General features: G+C 50.9%; 1 protein-coding gene across 1 annotated transcript in view; it reads left to right on the top strand.

The window, feature by feature from the left end:
- The window catches only part of FER1L5 (fer-1 like family member 5), a 44756-nt gene that overhangs the window by 3370 nt on the left and 26568 nt on the right, over window positions 1–14818 (top strand). Inside the window, exons 5-18 of the mRNA XM_064481707.1 lie at window positions 1197–1251; window positions 1711–1820; window positions 3629–3757; window positions 4787–4849; window positions 5553–5603; window positions 7611–7641; window positions 8250–8365; window positions 8605–8728; window positions 9160–9212; window positions 10450–10518; window positions 12930–12973; window positions 13067–13149; window positions 13225–13319; window positions 14265–14393. Of these exons, the coding sequence (XP_064337777.1) occupies window positions 1197–1251; window positions 1711–1820; window positions 3629–3757; window positions 4787–4849; window positions 5553–5603; window positions 7611–7641; window positions 8250–8365; window positions 8605–8728; window positions 9160–9212; window positions 10450–10518; window positions 12930–12973; window positions 13067–13149; window positions 13225–13319; window positions 14265–14393 (1152 nt within the window). The remainder of the gene's footprint in view (window positions 1–1196; window positions 1252–1710; window positions 1821–3628; window positions 3758–4786; window positions 4850–5552; window positions 5604–7610; window positions 7642–8249; window positions 8366–8604; window positions 8729–9159; window positions 9213–10449; window positions 10519–12929; window positions 12974–13066; window positions 13150–13224; window positions 13320–14264; window positions 14394–14818) is intronic.

The raw sequence follows: 14818 nt of genomic DNA, 5'->3' as shown, positions 1-14818 counted from the left end.
CTGTTTGTGTGGGGAAACTGAAGGTAGACCAGCCAGAAGCCGGGCATCCCATATGATTGCTCAGGGGTGTATATTTGGCTTTCTCCTGTTGGTTCCCAAGCTAGAAGTGAGGACAAAAATTAGGGGACCTATTGTTTATTAATCAAGTCCTGGCTGTGTGGGGCTGATTGCTGCTCAAGCTAGTGGTCTGACTTCCTGTAAGTCTGACTCACCGCAGGCTGACTTCCAGAATACTGTAGATACTGGGTTGGCTTCCAGGGCTGATTGCTGCAGATTGCGGGTCAGAGTTCCATTTTTATAAATGGTTTTTAAGGAGGGGTGTGGGTTTGCCCAATGGACAGGAAAGGAAGACAATCCCAGGCAGGGATATAAGATGCGTGTGTGAAGGCTGGAGGGAGAAGGGGGCAGCACCGCCGTTCAGGAGGGTGCGCTGCCCGCACTGTTGGCACCCAGGAAGGGGGAGGAAGGAGCGTGAAGCAGGGGAGAGCTGAGACTGGGTGGGCAGCAGGGGCCAGAGGTGAAGGGCCTTATGGTCTATGCTGATGAGTTGTGACTTTACTCTGATAGTTTTCGGCCCTTAGGGACTGTGAAGTCAACTCTGATTAAAAAAATTTTTTTTTAATTTTATCTTTTATGAGGGGGTAATTAGGCTTATTTATTTATTTTTAATGGAGGTAATGGGAATTGAACCCAGGACCTCGTGCATGCTAAGCACGCGCTCTACCACTGAGCTACACCCTTCCCCCTTTTAGTGGGCAGTTCTGATGGTGGTCTGGCGGATAGACAGGTGGTGAGAGCACTTGGAGGCAGGAAGTCAGCTAAGAGGTATCTGTGGAGTTCCCACGTGAGGTCGTGAGATGCTGGGCTAGGAGCTTAGCATCAGGGGCTCTAGACTGGTCCTCAGTCACCCCTCTCTCTCTCTCCTCCCCACCCCACTGCATCCTTTTCTGTCCCCACCACTGTCATGTGCCTGCTCTTCAAACCCCATACACTGTAACCCATGGCTCTGTCCTCATCAGTTTATAAATTCCCTCCACCCCAGACTGCAAAGGCCCCCATGGTGTGGCCCTGTGCCGTGGCCAGCATCGCTCCACCCAGGAGGACTGAGTGTGACCCCGGCCAGTCTGGGCCAGATTCTGGTGCTATGACTTGGCCAAGGATTACAGGATCCTATAGCCCCTGAATTTGTCTTGCAGTGCACCGTCACCGTACAGGTGGCCCATATGACCTACAAGGATATTGAGAAGATGGGTATGTACTTCCATGGGGCATAACCCTGCCCTTCTCCAAGCATAGCTGGAGGGGCTGTTGGGGACCTTTGAGACCCATCCCTTGAAGTCTACCATAGGACTGTGACCAGGTTAGGGTCTATAGGCCAGATCTTCAGACACCTGCCTGAGGTCATCTGTCCTTCCAATAGGTCCACTTTTTATGTGTAGACATAAGACCCAGCTCCAGCGGGCTGCTGAGGGAGACAAGAATGGCCATTCCCAAGAGTTCCCATGTGTAGAGTGTGAGGCCCAGGGTTACTGAGGGTGGAGGGGGACCCATGGGAATGTTCCGAGGAGAACGTGTGCCTCTGTCAGGGCCTCCTGCCCAGGATTTAGTCAGGAGCTGGTCACTGGGGATAGACGGATGCAATGGGGGCAATGCCTCCAAGCCTCCGCAGCCCCGGTCTCTGGGAGCCCACCCTGGACTGTGCTTCCCCAGGCGATGAAGACCTCTTGGCCGTAACTGCACAAGAGGTGGCCAGGCAGAAGCTGCTGTCTCCCAGCTCCCCCACGCACAAGGCTCTGTCCCCGAAACCCCAGCACTTTCAGGTGAGACCTTTAGGGTGAGAGCCCACTTGACTTCCCTGACACCCTCACCGTGTTCCCAGGCCATCCCTGCCTCTCCACAAGGACATGGTTGGGCTCCTCACCTGTCCCCGGCTCCGCCAGGGGCCATTCTGGGGAACGTCTGCATGTGGCCGAAACTGGAGACAGCTCCGGTGAGGCAGCAGGAGGCACCAAGGGCTGTGCGACAGGCCTTGGCGATGCTGGGAAGGCAGAGTGGAGGCCTGGACCCTGCCCTTCAGGAGTCGGCATCACAAGGCTAGCCACGTGCAGGGTGAATGAGTTGCACGGGAGAGGCTGAGGAGTTCAAGTGGATCCATGGGAAGGTCCATGGGTTCCACTGTGAATTCTGGAGTCCCTCCCCCCACCATGACTTACCTCCTTCCCTCTGATCTCTAACCTGTGACCCAACATCTCTGCCGCGGTTTTACCTGCTCCCAGACTGCCATTGCTCGGGAGACTGGGAGTCCTCCTTGGCTGCCTCGCTTCCTCACCCACCCCCTGCCTTCAGTCAGTGGCCAAGTCGAGCTCTTAATATAGCCTGACCGCACCTGCTTCTCCACTGCTTCTTCCATCCCCTAGTCCGAGCCGCTGCCATCACTTCCCTGGACCAGCTCGTGAGGCTCCTCCCAGGCTCCCAGCCTCCAGCTCTCTCCCGTCCATTTTTCAGCCAAAGTGGTCTTTCAAAGATGTCCTTCTTCTCATGCTGTGCATGTACCTAAAAATTTCGTTAAAATGAGGATACCCCATATTCTTAGTACAAAACCCAAACTGTTTACAATACCTTCCCAGGCCCCTGATAATCCAAGCCTGGCCTCCAAGCTGCTCTGTCCTCTATCCCTACTCTAACATCCTGGACAATTTAAAGTCCCTACTCTCATGACTGTCTCCTAGCCACCAGGCCTTTGCACATGCTGTCGCCTCCTTTGGAGTACCTTCCTCCTCCCTATTGGCCCCGTCCCTCTTTACCAGGCTAGTTTGCCGCAGGATAGGAGGTCAGTGTGTCTAAATCACTACCATTCCTACGTAGGGCAAAGCTCTGACATGAGGGCTGTCGGCCTGGTTTGGCCACTCTTGTCTCTGGTGGTCAGGTAGCTGCATGTGTATCAATCCCTGAAGGGTCCCTGGACTTGATGGAAACACAGGAGGTCTCATAGAGAATGCCCAGACCCACACTGGGAGAGCTGCATGCTGTTTACTACCTCAACTCAGATGACAAGCTCCCACAACTGTCCCCGGCTAGCCGCCGCCATCTCTAGTTTCTTCTCCCTGGGGCCTTAGCCAGCCTGGATCTTATAGGATCCAGGGCTCTTCTCCTGCCTTCTAGTTCTAGGCTCAAATATCATAGTCACTTTACTGAGTCTCAATAAAGTATGCAAAAGCAGAAGAAGAAATCACAAATCAGAAATCAAATCAGAGATCATAGATTCAACTGTGTGGAACTTTAAAATGTTCAATTCCTTAAAAAGATCACAGATAAATATAAAAAACAACAAACTGAGCAACACTAGACTTTCTTTATCCTGTAACAAGTCCCTACTGCTCAAGAAACACTAAGTCCACATAAGATGAAAAGGGCAAGGTGGAGGCTACAGTTCCCAGAAGAGGAAACAGAGGCGCCTTCCCAGGGCTCACGCAGGGTCCAGCTCCTCCGGCCTTCTCCCCATGGGGTCTGCCTCTATCCGCAGTAGAAACTTCTTATCTGAGCATTTTGTTCTTTTAGAGAAGGGCCCCTGTTGGAGAAGGAGAACCCGGGCCCCCAGCGTGGTGATCCCCTGCTTTCTCCCCTGCAGGTTCGGGTGAAGGTGTTTGAAGCCCGACAGCTCATGGGCAATGACATCAAGCCAGTGGTGAAGGTGGTCATCGGAGGCCATCAGCACCACACACGGATCAAGATGGGAAACAACCCTTTCTTCAATGAGGTGGGCAGCGTGTGCCCTTCAGTGCCGGATGGGGCACTTGGGCAGCCGGCAGGCCTGCCTCCTGACTCCACAAACACTGAGCACGGAGGGCCAAATGCTCAGCTTGGCCCTGGCAATACAGAGGGAACACCTGGCGCTATTTGAGGAGCCAGTGGTCTCTGGGGGGGGCTGGCATATGAACATGTAAACAATGACAATAGGACAAGGCCACAGTTGACAGGGATCTGGGAGGGCCATTAATGCAGCCGAGAGAGGCAGGCCCCACCTCATATACCTTGTCACTGCCAGAGCCCCCACATTGTAGCTGACACGGTAGGAACTCCATAAATAGTCGTTGAATTAATCGGTGATGAAACGAACAAATCAAAGATAGAAAGAAGCTCAGTGGGAGCAGAGAGCGGTGGGGGGAGACCAGAAAAGGCCCCCGAAACCTTGAAGGAAGAGTCTACCAGAGAGAGAGAGACAGACAGGATGGGGAAGATAATTCAGGAGAAAGGGACAGTGTTTTCAGAGGCCTGGAAGAGAGACGCAGCAGGATTGGATGGCAGGGTAGATGAGGGTGTAGCTGGAGGGAGGGGCCGGGGGGAGCCTTCATAAGGCGCTGGGCCCCAGCATGGATGGTACTTGGGAGCCGTGGAGGGACTTCAGCAGGAGAGTAACAGGGCCAGGCTTGCATTTGGGAAAGGAGGCTCTGGCTGCAGCAGGGAGTGGGGGTGGGGTGGACTGACGGGCGACCTAGGAGTTGGGCTCGACCCTCCCTTCCAGGGCAGCTAGCTGGGCCTTGAGCAGCTCATGACAGGTCCTCCTGGGAACCCCTACTACCTCCTTTACCTGGACGAAAACCCCCCAGGACCTGGCGAGCCTCTGCTTCTGTTGGAGGGGCCTGCAGGAGGTAGCAAGCTTAAGGTTATTCAAATGGGCAAAGATGGGGAAGAAGCCTGCTCTTCTGAGGCTTCAGGCTGGCTGAGTCCCTGGGGGAAGCGGTGGAAGAAATGTCTCCTACTGCCCCCCCCATCCTCTCTGCTCCAGATCTTCTTCCAGAATTTTCATGAGGTTCCTGCAAAGTTCTTCGATGAGACCATCTTAATCCAGGTGAGGAGCCGGACAAGATGGGTCCACGGTTGTGTCCCTTCTCAGTTCTGGAAAGCACTTCAGCCCCCCAGCCCCACCCTGAGAGCCGGACTCACTTCAGATGGTCTCTCTGACCCCAAGGCAGCATCTCCTCCAACTTCTTCACCCCTGGCGGCCCAGAGGCCCCATCCATTCACTTAACAAATGTTATGCTAGGCCCTGAGCTTGGCTCTGAGGTGAACAAAGCAGCCCCTTTCCATGTGCCACCAAAGGACCCCTCAAATGTCCCTTCAACGTGGGGCATTCCATTCTCTGACCAGAGGGAGCCCGGTAACAATGGTGAACAGGTACTTCTCAAGCGCCTCCTCTGTGCCCAGCACAGGGCTAGGGAGAGCAGGGCCTCTCCCTTGAAGACTTTACATGGTCTTGGGAAGCAGCCAGGACAGCATGCAGTGCAGGAAGTTGAGGGTAACAGTTCGCTCTGTGGTGACCAAGGGGATGGTTCTCTCTGATCAATGTCCTCATCTGTGAAATGGAGCTGCAACTCCGAACCTCACAGGGCTTCTCCGAGGACTAAATGAGAAAATCTACGTGGGAGTGTCAGCCATTAGGAATCGTTGAGTAAATCCTAGATAATCCAGAAGTGCCCTTACAATTCCTCCAGTGGGGTTGGGGGAAATTGGGGTTGTGAATAACTGAGGTCTTTCTGGGAACTTCCCTGCAGGTGTTGAATTCCTCAGTGATGAGATTCAATGCAGAGATCGGGAGATTCCAAGTGAGCACTGGATGCAGGAGGAGGTTTGGTGAAACAGTTACAGAGACTCACCTGGGCTCCATGCCTGAGTCTAGGGGAAAGGACTTGGATTTTTGTGCAGAATGATCTACATTTGGATCCACCTACTAACTGGGTGATTTAGACAAGTTATTTGGAGCCTCTACTTCCTCATCTGTAAAATGGGGATGATTAATATACTCAACCCACAGGGTCATTGTGAGGATTAGAGTGTGTTACATTTCCAAAAGTGCTGGGTGCCATGTTGAAATCCCCACGTTTATACCACCATGGACACAGTTCATATCTCTGCCTCTGGGAAACAGAAGCAGAGGATCCCAAAAGGCCAAGCTAATTGTTGGAGAAACCAGAGAAAGATTGCTGCCTGTGAGGCCAGGGTAAAAAGATTTGCTGTGGAAAGACACAGGCTGAGAGATGAGGAAAGTTTACACAGTCATGAAGGGCTAAAGGAAGAGTCTCCAAATCCAGGAAGATCAGGGAGAGGTAGGGTTGCCAGATTAAATATAGGATGCTCTGTAAAATTTGAATCTTAGACAACAGATACTTTAAAAATATAAGTATGTCCTAAATATTGCATGGTTCCTCATGAAATATTGCAGGGGACATCTGTATAGTAAAAAAGTGTGGTCATTGTTTATCTGCAGTTCTAATTTTAGCTGGCATCCGTATTTTTATTTGCTAAATCTGGCAACCCTTGGAAAAGGGCCCTACCCTTGGGAAAGACAAATTTAGGACAAATCAAAATTTCTTTCTCACTGCTTGTAATAAGCCCATGAACAGTCATGACCTGCCCCTCCCCGTCCTAACTCTCAAAATAGCAGCACAGGCTTAGACATTAAGATTTGAGAGAAGTTAGATGGCAGAAGGTCCAAAATATGCTCTTGGCAAAGGTCACTGTGCAATTTCCTGACAATGATCAACGATATAAACTGTTGAATATGTTATGGAGTTCAGAAAAAATCTGAGCTTTTTTTAAAAAAATATTACTTTTTGGGAAAATTTCAAACATACACAAAAGTAGGATAGCATCATGAATTCCCCCATCCTCATCACTCATCTTCACCAATTCGATGCCAACCATGTTTTACCTACACTTGGCCCATCTCCCCTCCCCGCACTGGATTATTTTGAATCAAATCTCAGACATTATATCATTTGATTTTTAAATATCATTTGATTTTTAAAAATTTCAGTACCTATTTCTACACAAAGCATAACCAAATACAATTACTATATCTAAAAACTTTTGTAATTTCTGGATAGCACTAAATATCCGTATTCTAATTTCCTTAATTGTCTTGTGAATTCCTTTTACAGTTTGTTCAAAGTAGGACCCAAACCAAGGGCATACATTGCAAATGGTTAAAATGTATTTTTAGGTGTATTTAATCTGTTGGTCCTGAACCCTAGTTGTTTCCTTGCAGTTTACCAGGTAGTTTGTCGATAGAGTTTTCCCTCAGTCTAGATTTTGCTGGTTGTACTTCCAGGGGATCACAAAAGAGTACATGTTGTATGATTCCATTTATGTAAAATTCTAGAAAATGCAAACCAATCTATAGTTACAGAAAGTAGACCAATGGTTGTCTGGGGTTTGGAGAGGGTGGGATGGGGTGAAAACCCTTAGTCTCTTTGCCAACTCCTCCCTTGACCATCCTCTTCCCCAGGATGAGGGGTAGGGAAGAAGGGTGGAGACTGGAGGCTGGTCTCCCATGTGCTGTGTTGGCCTGGCAGTGCCGCTTAGTGGTCAAGGATCCTTTCAGTCCAGGCCTCCTCACTCACTGGTTGTTAAGACTCTGGGCTCTTCTCTCAAACTCAGCATCCTCCTCTGTAGAGTAGAGGTGATAATTGGTCAACTTCCCCGTTGTTGCAAAGAGGAAAGGCGGGACAGGGGCTTGAGTACGAGTGGCTGGTATTGTCATCAAGCTGATTGGTGTCACAAATCTTGGCTGGAGGCCCTAACTAATCCTTACTCCACTCTTGTGTTTTCAGACAGATATTGGGTTTATCTACCATTCTCCAGGTAGGTAACAGTTGTTGCAAACATGTTTGTCTTCTGATAAAAACCAGGTTAGGTGTTGAAACATCTCAAAATCCCTGTATGTCCAAACACAGGGGGGAGAATGTTCGAGAGTGTGAATTATTTTCTGCACTTGATAACCTTTTACCGTACTTTATGGTATTCTATCTTGTTTTACAATAACAGCATCTTTCTATGCAAAAATCAAAGCATCCTTTTAGGTCAAGTGCTAATTTTTTATTACAGTCTGAGATCGAATTTCTATTTTTCGATGCCAATGTTGGAGGACTGAAGTTTAAATAGACCTGGCCATGACACATGTACCAGGTTGAGGTTGGGGCTTAGGGTTAGGGGAAGTGCTTGCCTCTCTAGGACCAGGACAATAACAACTGTAGGTTCCCTGGGTGGGAAAGAGGGGTCCCTACTTCCTAAAGGCAATAGCTGGCAACCTTTGCTTAACGGTAGGAGGGACTCCCAGTTTCCTCTGCTGCTGGATGGGAACTAGCATATATGAGACACGTTTCCAAACCCCTCTCCCACAGAAAGACTGGTTTCAGGGAAGAAGGGTGGAGACTGGAGGCTGGTCTCCTATGGGCTCTCTGCCTCTCCAGGTCACACACTCCTGAAGAAATGGTTAGGCCTCTGCCAGCCAAATGAACCCAACAGTGGTGTGAGAGGCTACCTGAAAGTCACCATCTGTGCCCTTGGAGTGGGAGACCAGGCCCCGGTGAGGCTGCCCCCTCAACACCCCAGGAACATTTCCAACCCTGGCTGCTTTCGTGGGACACCCCTGGACCCTCCAAGTGGCCACTGCTCTTCACTTGCTTTCATTTGTCCACTGTGTCACTTCAGGGTGGGCCACCCCCACCCCAACCAAGTGGAGGGTTGGGGAAGCCAAAGCTGGTGGCCTTGGCCATGAACTCCTTATGCCTCTGACCCCATCAGCTCTCTGGTCTCTCTCTCCAGGTAGATCAAAGGCTGACCTATGGGGGTGACGACACTGATACTCAGATCTTCAAGTCAACGGTGGTGCCGATCAACACGGCCTACCTTCAGTTCTTCATCTACTGCGCGGAGGATCTCCACCTTGGTCAGTCATGGTGGGGGAGGGAGCAACCCTGAGGTTCCCTGGGTTCTCATGGGGCATCCCAGTTCCATTTTGACACCAAGATTTGGGGTGGGGGAAGAGGGTGAGACTGAAATCTACCAAGAATATTTCATGAAGGCCCTTTTAAGATGGGCCATGTGCCCCTGACCTGTCTTTGATGCCTGGGTGCAGACTCAAGGCTCCCTATGCCAACCCCCATCCCTGCTGCCACTGTGTGACATGACACACGGCAGCAGAGAGACAGAATGGAAGTGGGAGGGGTCTGCCCAGGGGGCACCAAACCAAAGTATGGGGGAGGATTTTAAGTTGTTCTGTCATCTCTCCATTTCCTCCTCCTGGGGGTGGGGGGGATGCTGCTCTGGGGGTGGGGGGGATGCTGCTCTCTCAGAAATCTTTCAACTTCTTGTTCATAGCGACAAATCGCTCAGTGAGTCCTATGTTGGAGGTGGAACTAATCGGAGAACACGTAAGCATAAACATGGTCTGAGGCTTAGAGAAACTGGCACCTACCTAGACAAGAATAATGTGGAGGAAAAGACTGGGTTGGTGGCCAGGACCCCAGGAATCGTATTCCAGCTCCTCCGCTTATGAGTGATGTGATCCCATTGGACCAGGGACTCTGTGAAGGTGGGAGGCCTTGGCTTAGTCAGCCTGGATCCCAGAGCTGGGCCCAGTGCCTTGTACGGACAAGATGCCCACCAAAAGCCAAACATACAAATGCATGGATGAGTGAATGAAAGAAACAACATGCCTGCAAATGGTACAACACTGAAAGTGTCACCGTCCCCTTTGGGTCTCAGTTTCTTCATCTATAAATTGAAGGTTCTGGGCAAGAGAGTTGCTGACATTCCATGAACCTCTATAAACACACAGTAGCATTTCCCAAAGTACACTGATGGATGTTATGTGCAAAGAAAGGATCCTATGTTCAAATTTGAGGAATGTTGGGTTAAAGATAAATAAATTTGTCTTAGAGTTCAGAAACCATCATTTCCACCATCTTCTACCTATTAGAAGAAGTCAGTAAATCCAGCCCATACATAAGGGGAGGGATATTAGTGTAAATCTTTTGAGGGGGAGAGCACGAAAGGATTTTTCGACATATTTTAAAACCACCACACTAAGTTTTTATTTCCCATCGAGTGGTGGGAAGGTAAGTGAGATGCTGTTGGTAGTAATGGCACACATTTTTCAAAAATTTTAATATTTCTGTGTTTTTCCTAGAGTATATTAAAAAGTTTAACCAGTCCAATTAACCCTTGACTTCACTGACATGATTGCTTAGAATAAGGCTAGATTTAAAAATGAAATCAAGTGATGTTTTGGAAAGGGGTATACCAGCATGGGCTGATGCCACAGCATCATTGCTGCTGACTTTTCTGTTGGGGTCTTAGAGTTTATTGAACAAAATCTCTGTGTTTGCACTCTCTGTAATAAGGTTAGTAACCCTGGATCTATTTAAAAATTAAGTCCATTGAAAGCTGACTTTAGGAGAAATGTTATGGCAGGTGCTCAGAGGGCTGGAGTTGTAGCTGGTGAGAAATTGTCAGAGTGTCTTTAGACCAGGGATTCCCATGACCAGCCCTGCGCTGCAGACGGCGTCCATTTGTGGGCTGGACCAGAAGGGCCTGGAGGTGAGGCCAGTGGAGGGAGGAGGGAGGCGAGGAAAGGCTGGCACTGACACTGCTTTGGGGTGTTCTCAGCTCAAGACACACGTGCAGACCGAAACCGAGAGCCCGATATGGAACCAGATCCTGACCTTCCGGATTCAGGTATCACTGTTCCCTCGCACCTGCTCTCTTTCCCCTGCCCTATAAATGGAAGGGGAGTTTGGGTGCTTGTTGGGGTCAGGATGGATGGAATGTAGGGGCCACGGAGCACAGTAGTGGTGGTGGTGGGGGTCTGCCTGATAGGGAGCACGAGAAAGCCCAGGACATAGCAGAGAACTTAAACGCGCCATTTCCACATACTATTAAAAAAAAAATAACTTTAAAGATTTATTCTAAATTGTATTATGCATTTTCCTATCTTCTAGGCAAACTGCCCTGAATATAATTATAGCTTCTTCTTAGTGGCTTAGAGGCCCTGTGGGAGCCTAGTTCTACACTGGGCTACATGAAGTGTGGGGCCATCTGCTCCTACATGAAATGCTCCAGCATGCTCCTCTCTGTGGGGTTCTGCAGTCTGCTTTTTCTAACCTTTCAGTCCTTCTCAGTCACCTGTCAGCGGTGTGGGTGCCAGTTTCCTTGAAGCCCTGGGAGAGCCTTGATTGCCTTTTAACTCCACACCAGGCTCCTAAGGGCTATGGGTAAAATAAGAGCAAGCAGTGTGTGAGGGAACTGGAGCGCTCTCCTGAGTGCGAGGGGACAGCTTTGTGTGGCAGAGAGCATTTTGCTTTCCCTATACCTCCCACCTGTGTGACGTGAAATTAGTCTGCTTCCTGGTGAGTCATCATTTTTAACCATTTTTCATAATCCCCACCCTCTTGGGTGATTTTATAGTCTCTTAAAGTAGGAAGAGATTTTAGGGAGGGCCTAGTCCATCCTCCACCTTTGCCCCCTTCCCCCTGTCCTGGCCATGATGAGGCTCATGGCCGGAATCCTCAGATGCTCTGTGGATGCTCAGGGCCTTGGAAGTCCTCCCTCATGTCCAGCTTCCTTCAGGCCCAGAAACCAGTGGCACAGGCCAGGCCCCCTTTCATTCCTGAAAGAGGCCTTCTGATGTTTGAAGATGTCCAAACACCCCCTGGACCCTCATCCACTTCCCGCAGACACAGTCTCCAGGACTGGGGCCATTTGGTGCAGGCCTGATGGCCGCCAGCCCCCTGGAAATGCAGCAGGGAGATGTGAACCTCATGCTGAAGTAGAATCTGAGACCAGCTGGTCAAGACCCCAGCAAGGCAGCCTGCAGGGGGCGCACGGCTGAAAATGGCCTGTGCCAGTTAACAGTCCAAGGTCCCCCGGTAAAGGAGGGCAGCTGAAGCACAGAACTGGGAAAGGGAGGAGACTTCTCAAGGATGGATGAAAAGATGGTTCTGCCATAAATTCGAATTTGGAGGATGTGTAACGTTGGAAGACCTAGATGCCCAGTGGCTCCCATCACGCCACTTCTGGCATCCTTCCTTAACCTGGGCCATCTCCTCATAGCTCACTAACCAGCTGCACAGCTGGAAAGCCTTTTCGTTCCCCACTTCCACGACCCTCAGCTTCCACGGCGAGGGGAGGACCAGGAGAGTGGAGAACGGGGTGGAGGGAGGGGGCCAGTCGCACCCCAGCTGCATCCCAGGGACAGCTGTGAGTTAAGAAGAGGCCCCAGTGGAGTGGATGTGGGGCCTCAACCCCAGCAGCTCTGTTTTCTACATGGATTTTTTTGTCCTTATAATTGAAGACAGAGCAGAGATAAGACTCAGAAGCTTGGGTTCCAATCCTGACTCTATCCCTAACTGTGTGACCTCAAGCAAGTCCCTCTCTGGGCCTCACTCCCTGGCTGTACATCCAGATGACCACAGGCCTCCCTGGGCCGAGTGGGTCGGAGCTCTGCATGTGCCCTGAGAACTTCAGGAACTCAGCCTCTTTGTGCCTCAGTTTTCCTGTCTGAAGATGGGAATAATCATAGCACCTTGCTTGTGAGGTCCTTGGGAGGGGTCACTTAGTGATCCACGTAGATCATTCAGGACAGGCCAGTGGACAACAGAAACCCTTCCTGGAGTGGCAGCTACTATGATTTACTCTTTGAGGAGATAGACGTCCCACTGTTTAATGCTAAATGTAAGAAAGACATTCCAGGCCCACGACCTCCCCATGAGATGGTCTGGTAAACGTGCCTCCAGACTGCAGGGCTGTATGAGGACTGAGATGGTGGGGTCCACAGTCAGGTGGACCCAGGTCTCCCTGGTCCCGAATCTTATGCAATGATGGGGCTATTTTAAGAATGAAAATACAAAACGATCATGGGATACAATCCCAGCCTCTCCTGGGGCGTTGCAAAGGGCCCTGCAGTGAGGGGCCCAGAGCCTAAGGTCTGTAAGCTCCCATGGTCAGTCCCTCTGGACTGTGTTTAAAGGCTCACTGGTAACTGAGCCAGGCCTTGACCCAGACCCAGGACTTCCCAAGGGCTCTCAGTCTCGGCGGGGACCAGGCCATCTGGGCGGGAACCCACCGCTGCTCTCGCTTGCCCCTTGCAGCTGCCCTGCCTCTCCAGCTACATCAAGTTCAGAGTCCTGGACTGGTGAGCAACTGGGTGGAGGCTGAAAGACACATCGGGGAGGAGTTAATCTGAGCCGGGTCAGGGGCTCAGCCTGAGGGGTGTGTTCTTGTCCAGCCCCCGAAACAAGTGCCGGAATGAGATCGGGACAGTCAGCCTGTCCCTCAACCAGATCTCGTCCACGGGAGCGGAAATAGAAGGCAAGCAAGCCCCGGCCCCGCCCCCCGCGCCTCTCCCACCCGGGCCCCGCCCCCTCTCACCCTCTCCCCTTGCAGGAATGTTCTCTGGCTTCCTACCCTGCTTTGGCCCCAGCTTCCTGACTCTCCGTGGGGGTAAAAAGGCCCCTTTCAGGATCCAGGAAGAAGACGCCGTAAGCTTCTCATGTCAGCTCTAGGGAACAGTGGAGGTAAAACCAACCATGTTTAAGCCGCCCGGGCCTGGGAGATGCCTAGGGAGGGCCGGGCCGTGGTTTCTGTCCACCACACTCTAGTAGAGGACTTGAAGCCTGTACATAAAAGGCCATATAGACACGGGACATGTGCTGTGGCACGAGAAAGGAATAGATGGAGCGCCCTGGCGTTCACTGAGGAAGGGGCATTGAGATGAGACCCCACGTAAGTGTGTCAGCAGGTGGAAAGGACATAGGACACAAAAGGAACAGCACAGGTAAATGTGTAAAAGCGCTGGGTCATTCAAGACCAGTGGTAAATGCCAGAAAACCAACTGGTAAAAGAAGGGAACAGGGCTGGGAAGGACCCCGAGTGAGAAAGAGCCTCGGAAACCGGGACCTCAGTGCCATTAGGAGGCTCTCCCTTTCTCACTCCACCTCTTACCTCTGCCTGGGACTCAGGCTTTCCTGCTGTCCCGCCTCCCTGCAGCCAACAGGGCGGTGGAAGCCCCTAACTGGGAAGGCCAGGGAAGCATTCTAATTGGCCTTCTTAGGTCACATGTGCTCCCCTTGGACCAATCACTGTTGGCAAGGAGGCAAGGCGTGCCCTAATTGGCCGGGCTGGGATAACTCAGTAGTTATCAGTCTCCTCCAAGCAGGAAGCTTTTAGGAGGAACAGGGTACTTCAGGTGGGCCCGCAGGTAGAATGCATTTAGAGGAAGAAGAAGGGTGTAGAAGAGGGCTCAGGGCCCAGAGGTTTCCAGGCACAGCTGTGACCGGGGTTTTTGGAATTCCTCCCTGGGAGTGTGGTCAGCCCTACGGAGGAAGTTCTTGGACAGCCCTGTCTTTGCTACCGAAGATTCAGGGCAGACTTTCCTGATCTTTTTCTCATCCTTTTTCTTGCCGTTTTCCTCTCTTTTACCCTAGAATATTCCCAACACTGTTAAGGATGGTTTAGCTTATCGAGGCCGAGTCTTCCTGGAGTTAATCACCCACATCAAGTCCCATCAAGACACTAGGATGAAGGATCTCTCCCATGATGTGATCAGTATAGAGGTAATAGGAAATAGGTAATCCAGGAAGAAAGAGCCCCTCTGTCGGCCCCTAGTCTGCTGTGAGTCCCGTTCCTGACACTGCAAAAGGCCCTGGCCACGAGTGGAATGCACTTCTGGGGGTGTGAGAAAGTTTGGTCAATCTACTGACTCTTTACTAAGCCCATATGGGGGGCTTCCTGCTGTGCCAAGTCCCAGGAGGTCAGGGAACCTAGTAAAGACAAGTTAAGGTTTCGGTTTAAGAGATGTGTAGTCTAGTTAAGGAGAAGAGATGTTCTATAGGAGTCTAGATTTCTTCCTGAAGGCTAAGGAGGGCCATTGAGGCAGGAAGGGCTGGAGGAGCAGTGTTAAGAATAGATCGGAGGAGAGTAAATTAGATGCATAGAGGCAAGGGCATAGAAACTTGCTGCAGAATGGAAGGAGACAAGT

Source organism: Camelus dromedarius, chromosome 33 (assembly GCF_036321535.1).
Source record: "Camelus dromedarius isolate mCamDro1 chromosome 33, mCamDro1.pat, whole genome shotgun sequence".
Classification (NCBI taxonomy): Eukaryota; Metazoa; Chordata; class Mammalia; order Artiodactyla; family Camelidae; genus Camelus; species Camelus dromedarius.
The sequence above is the reverse complement of the archived record's forward strand: the minus strand, read 5'-3'. Positions and strand labels throughout refer to the sequence as shown.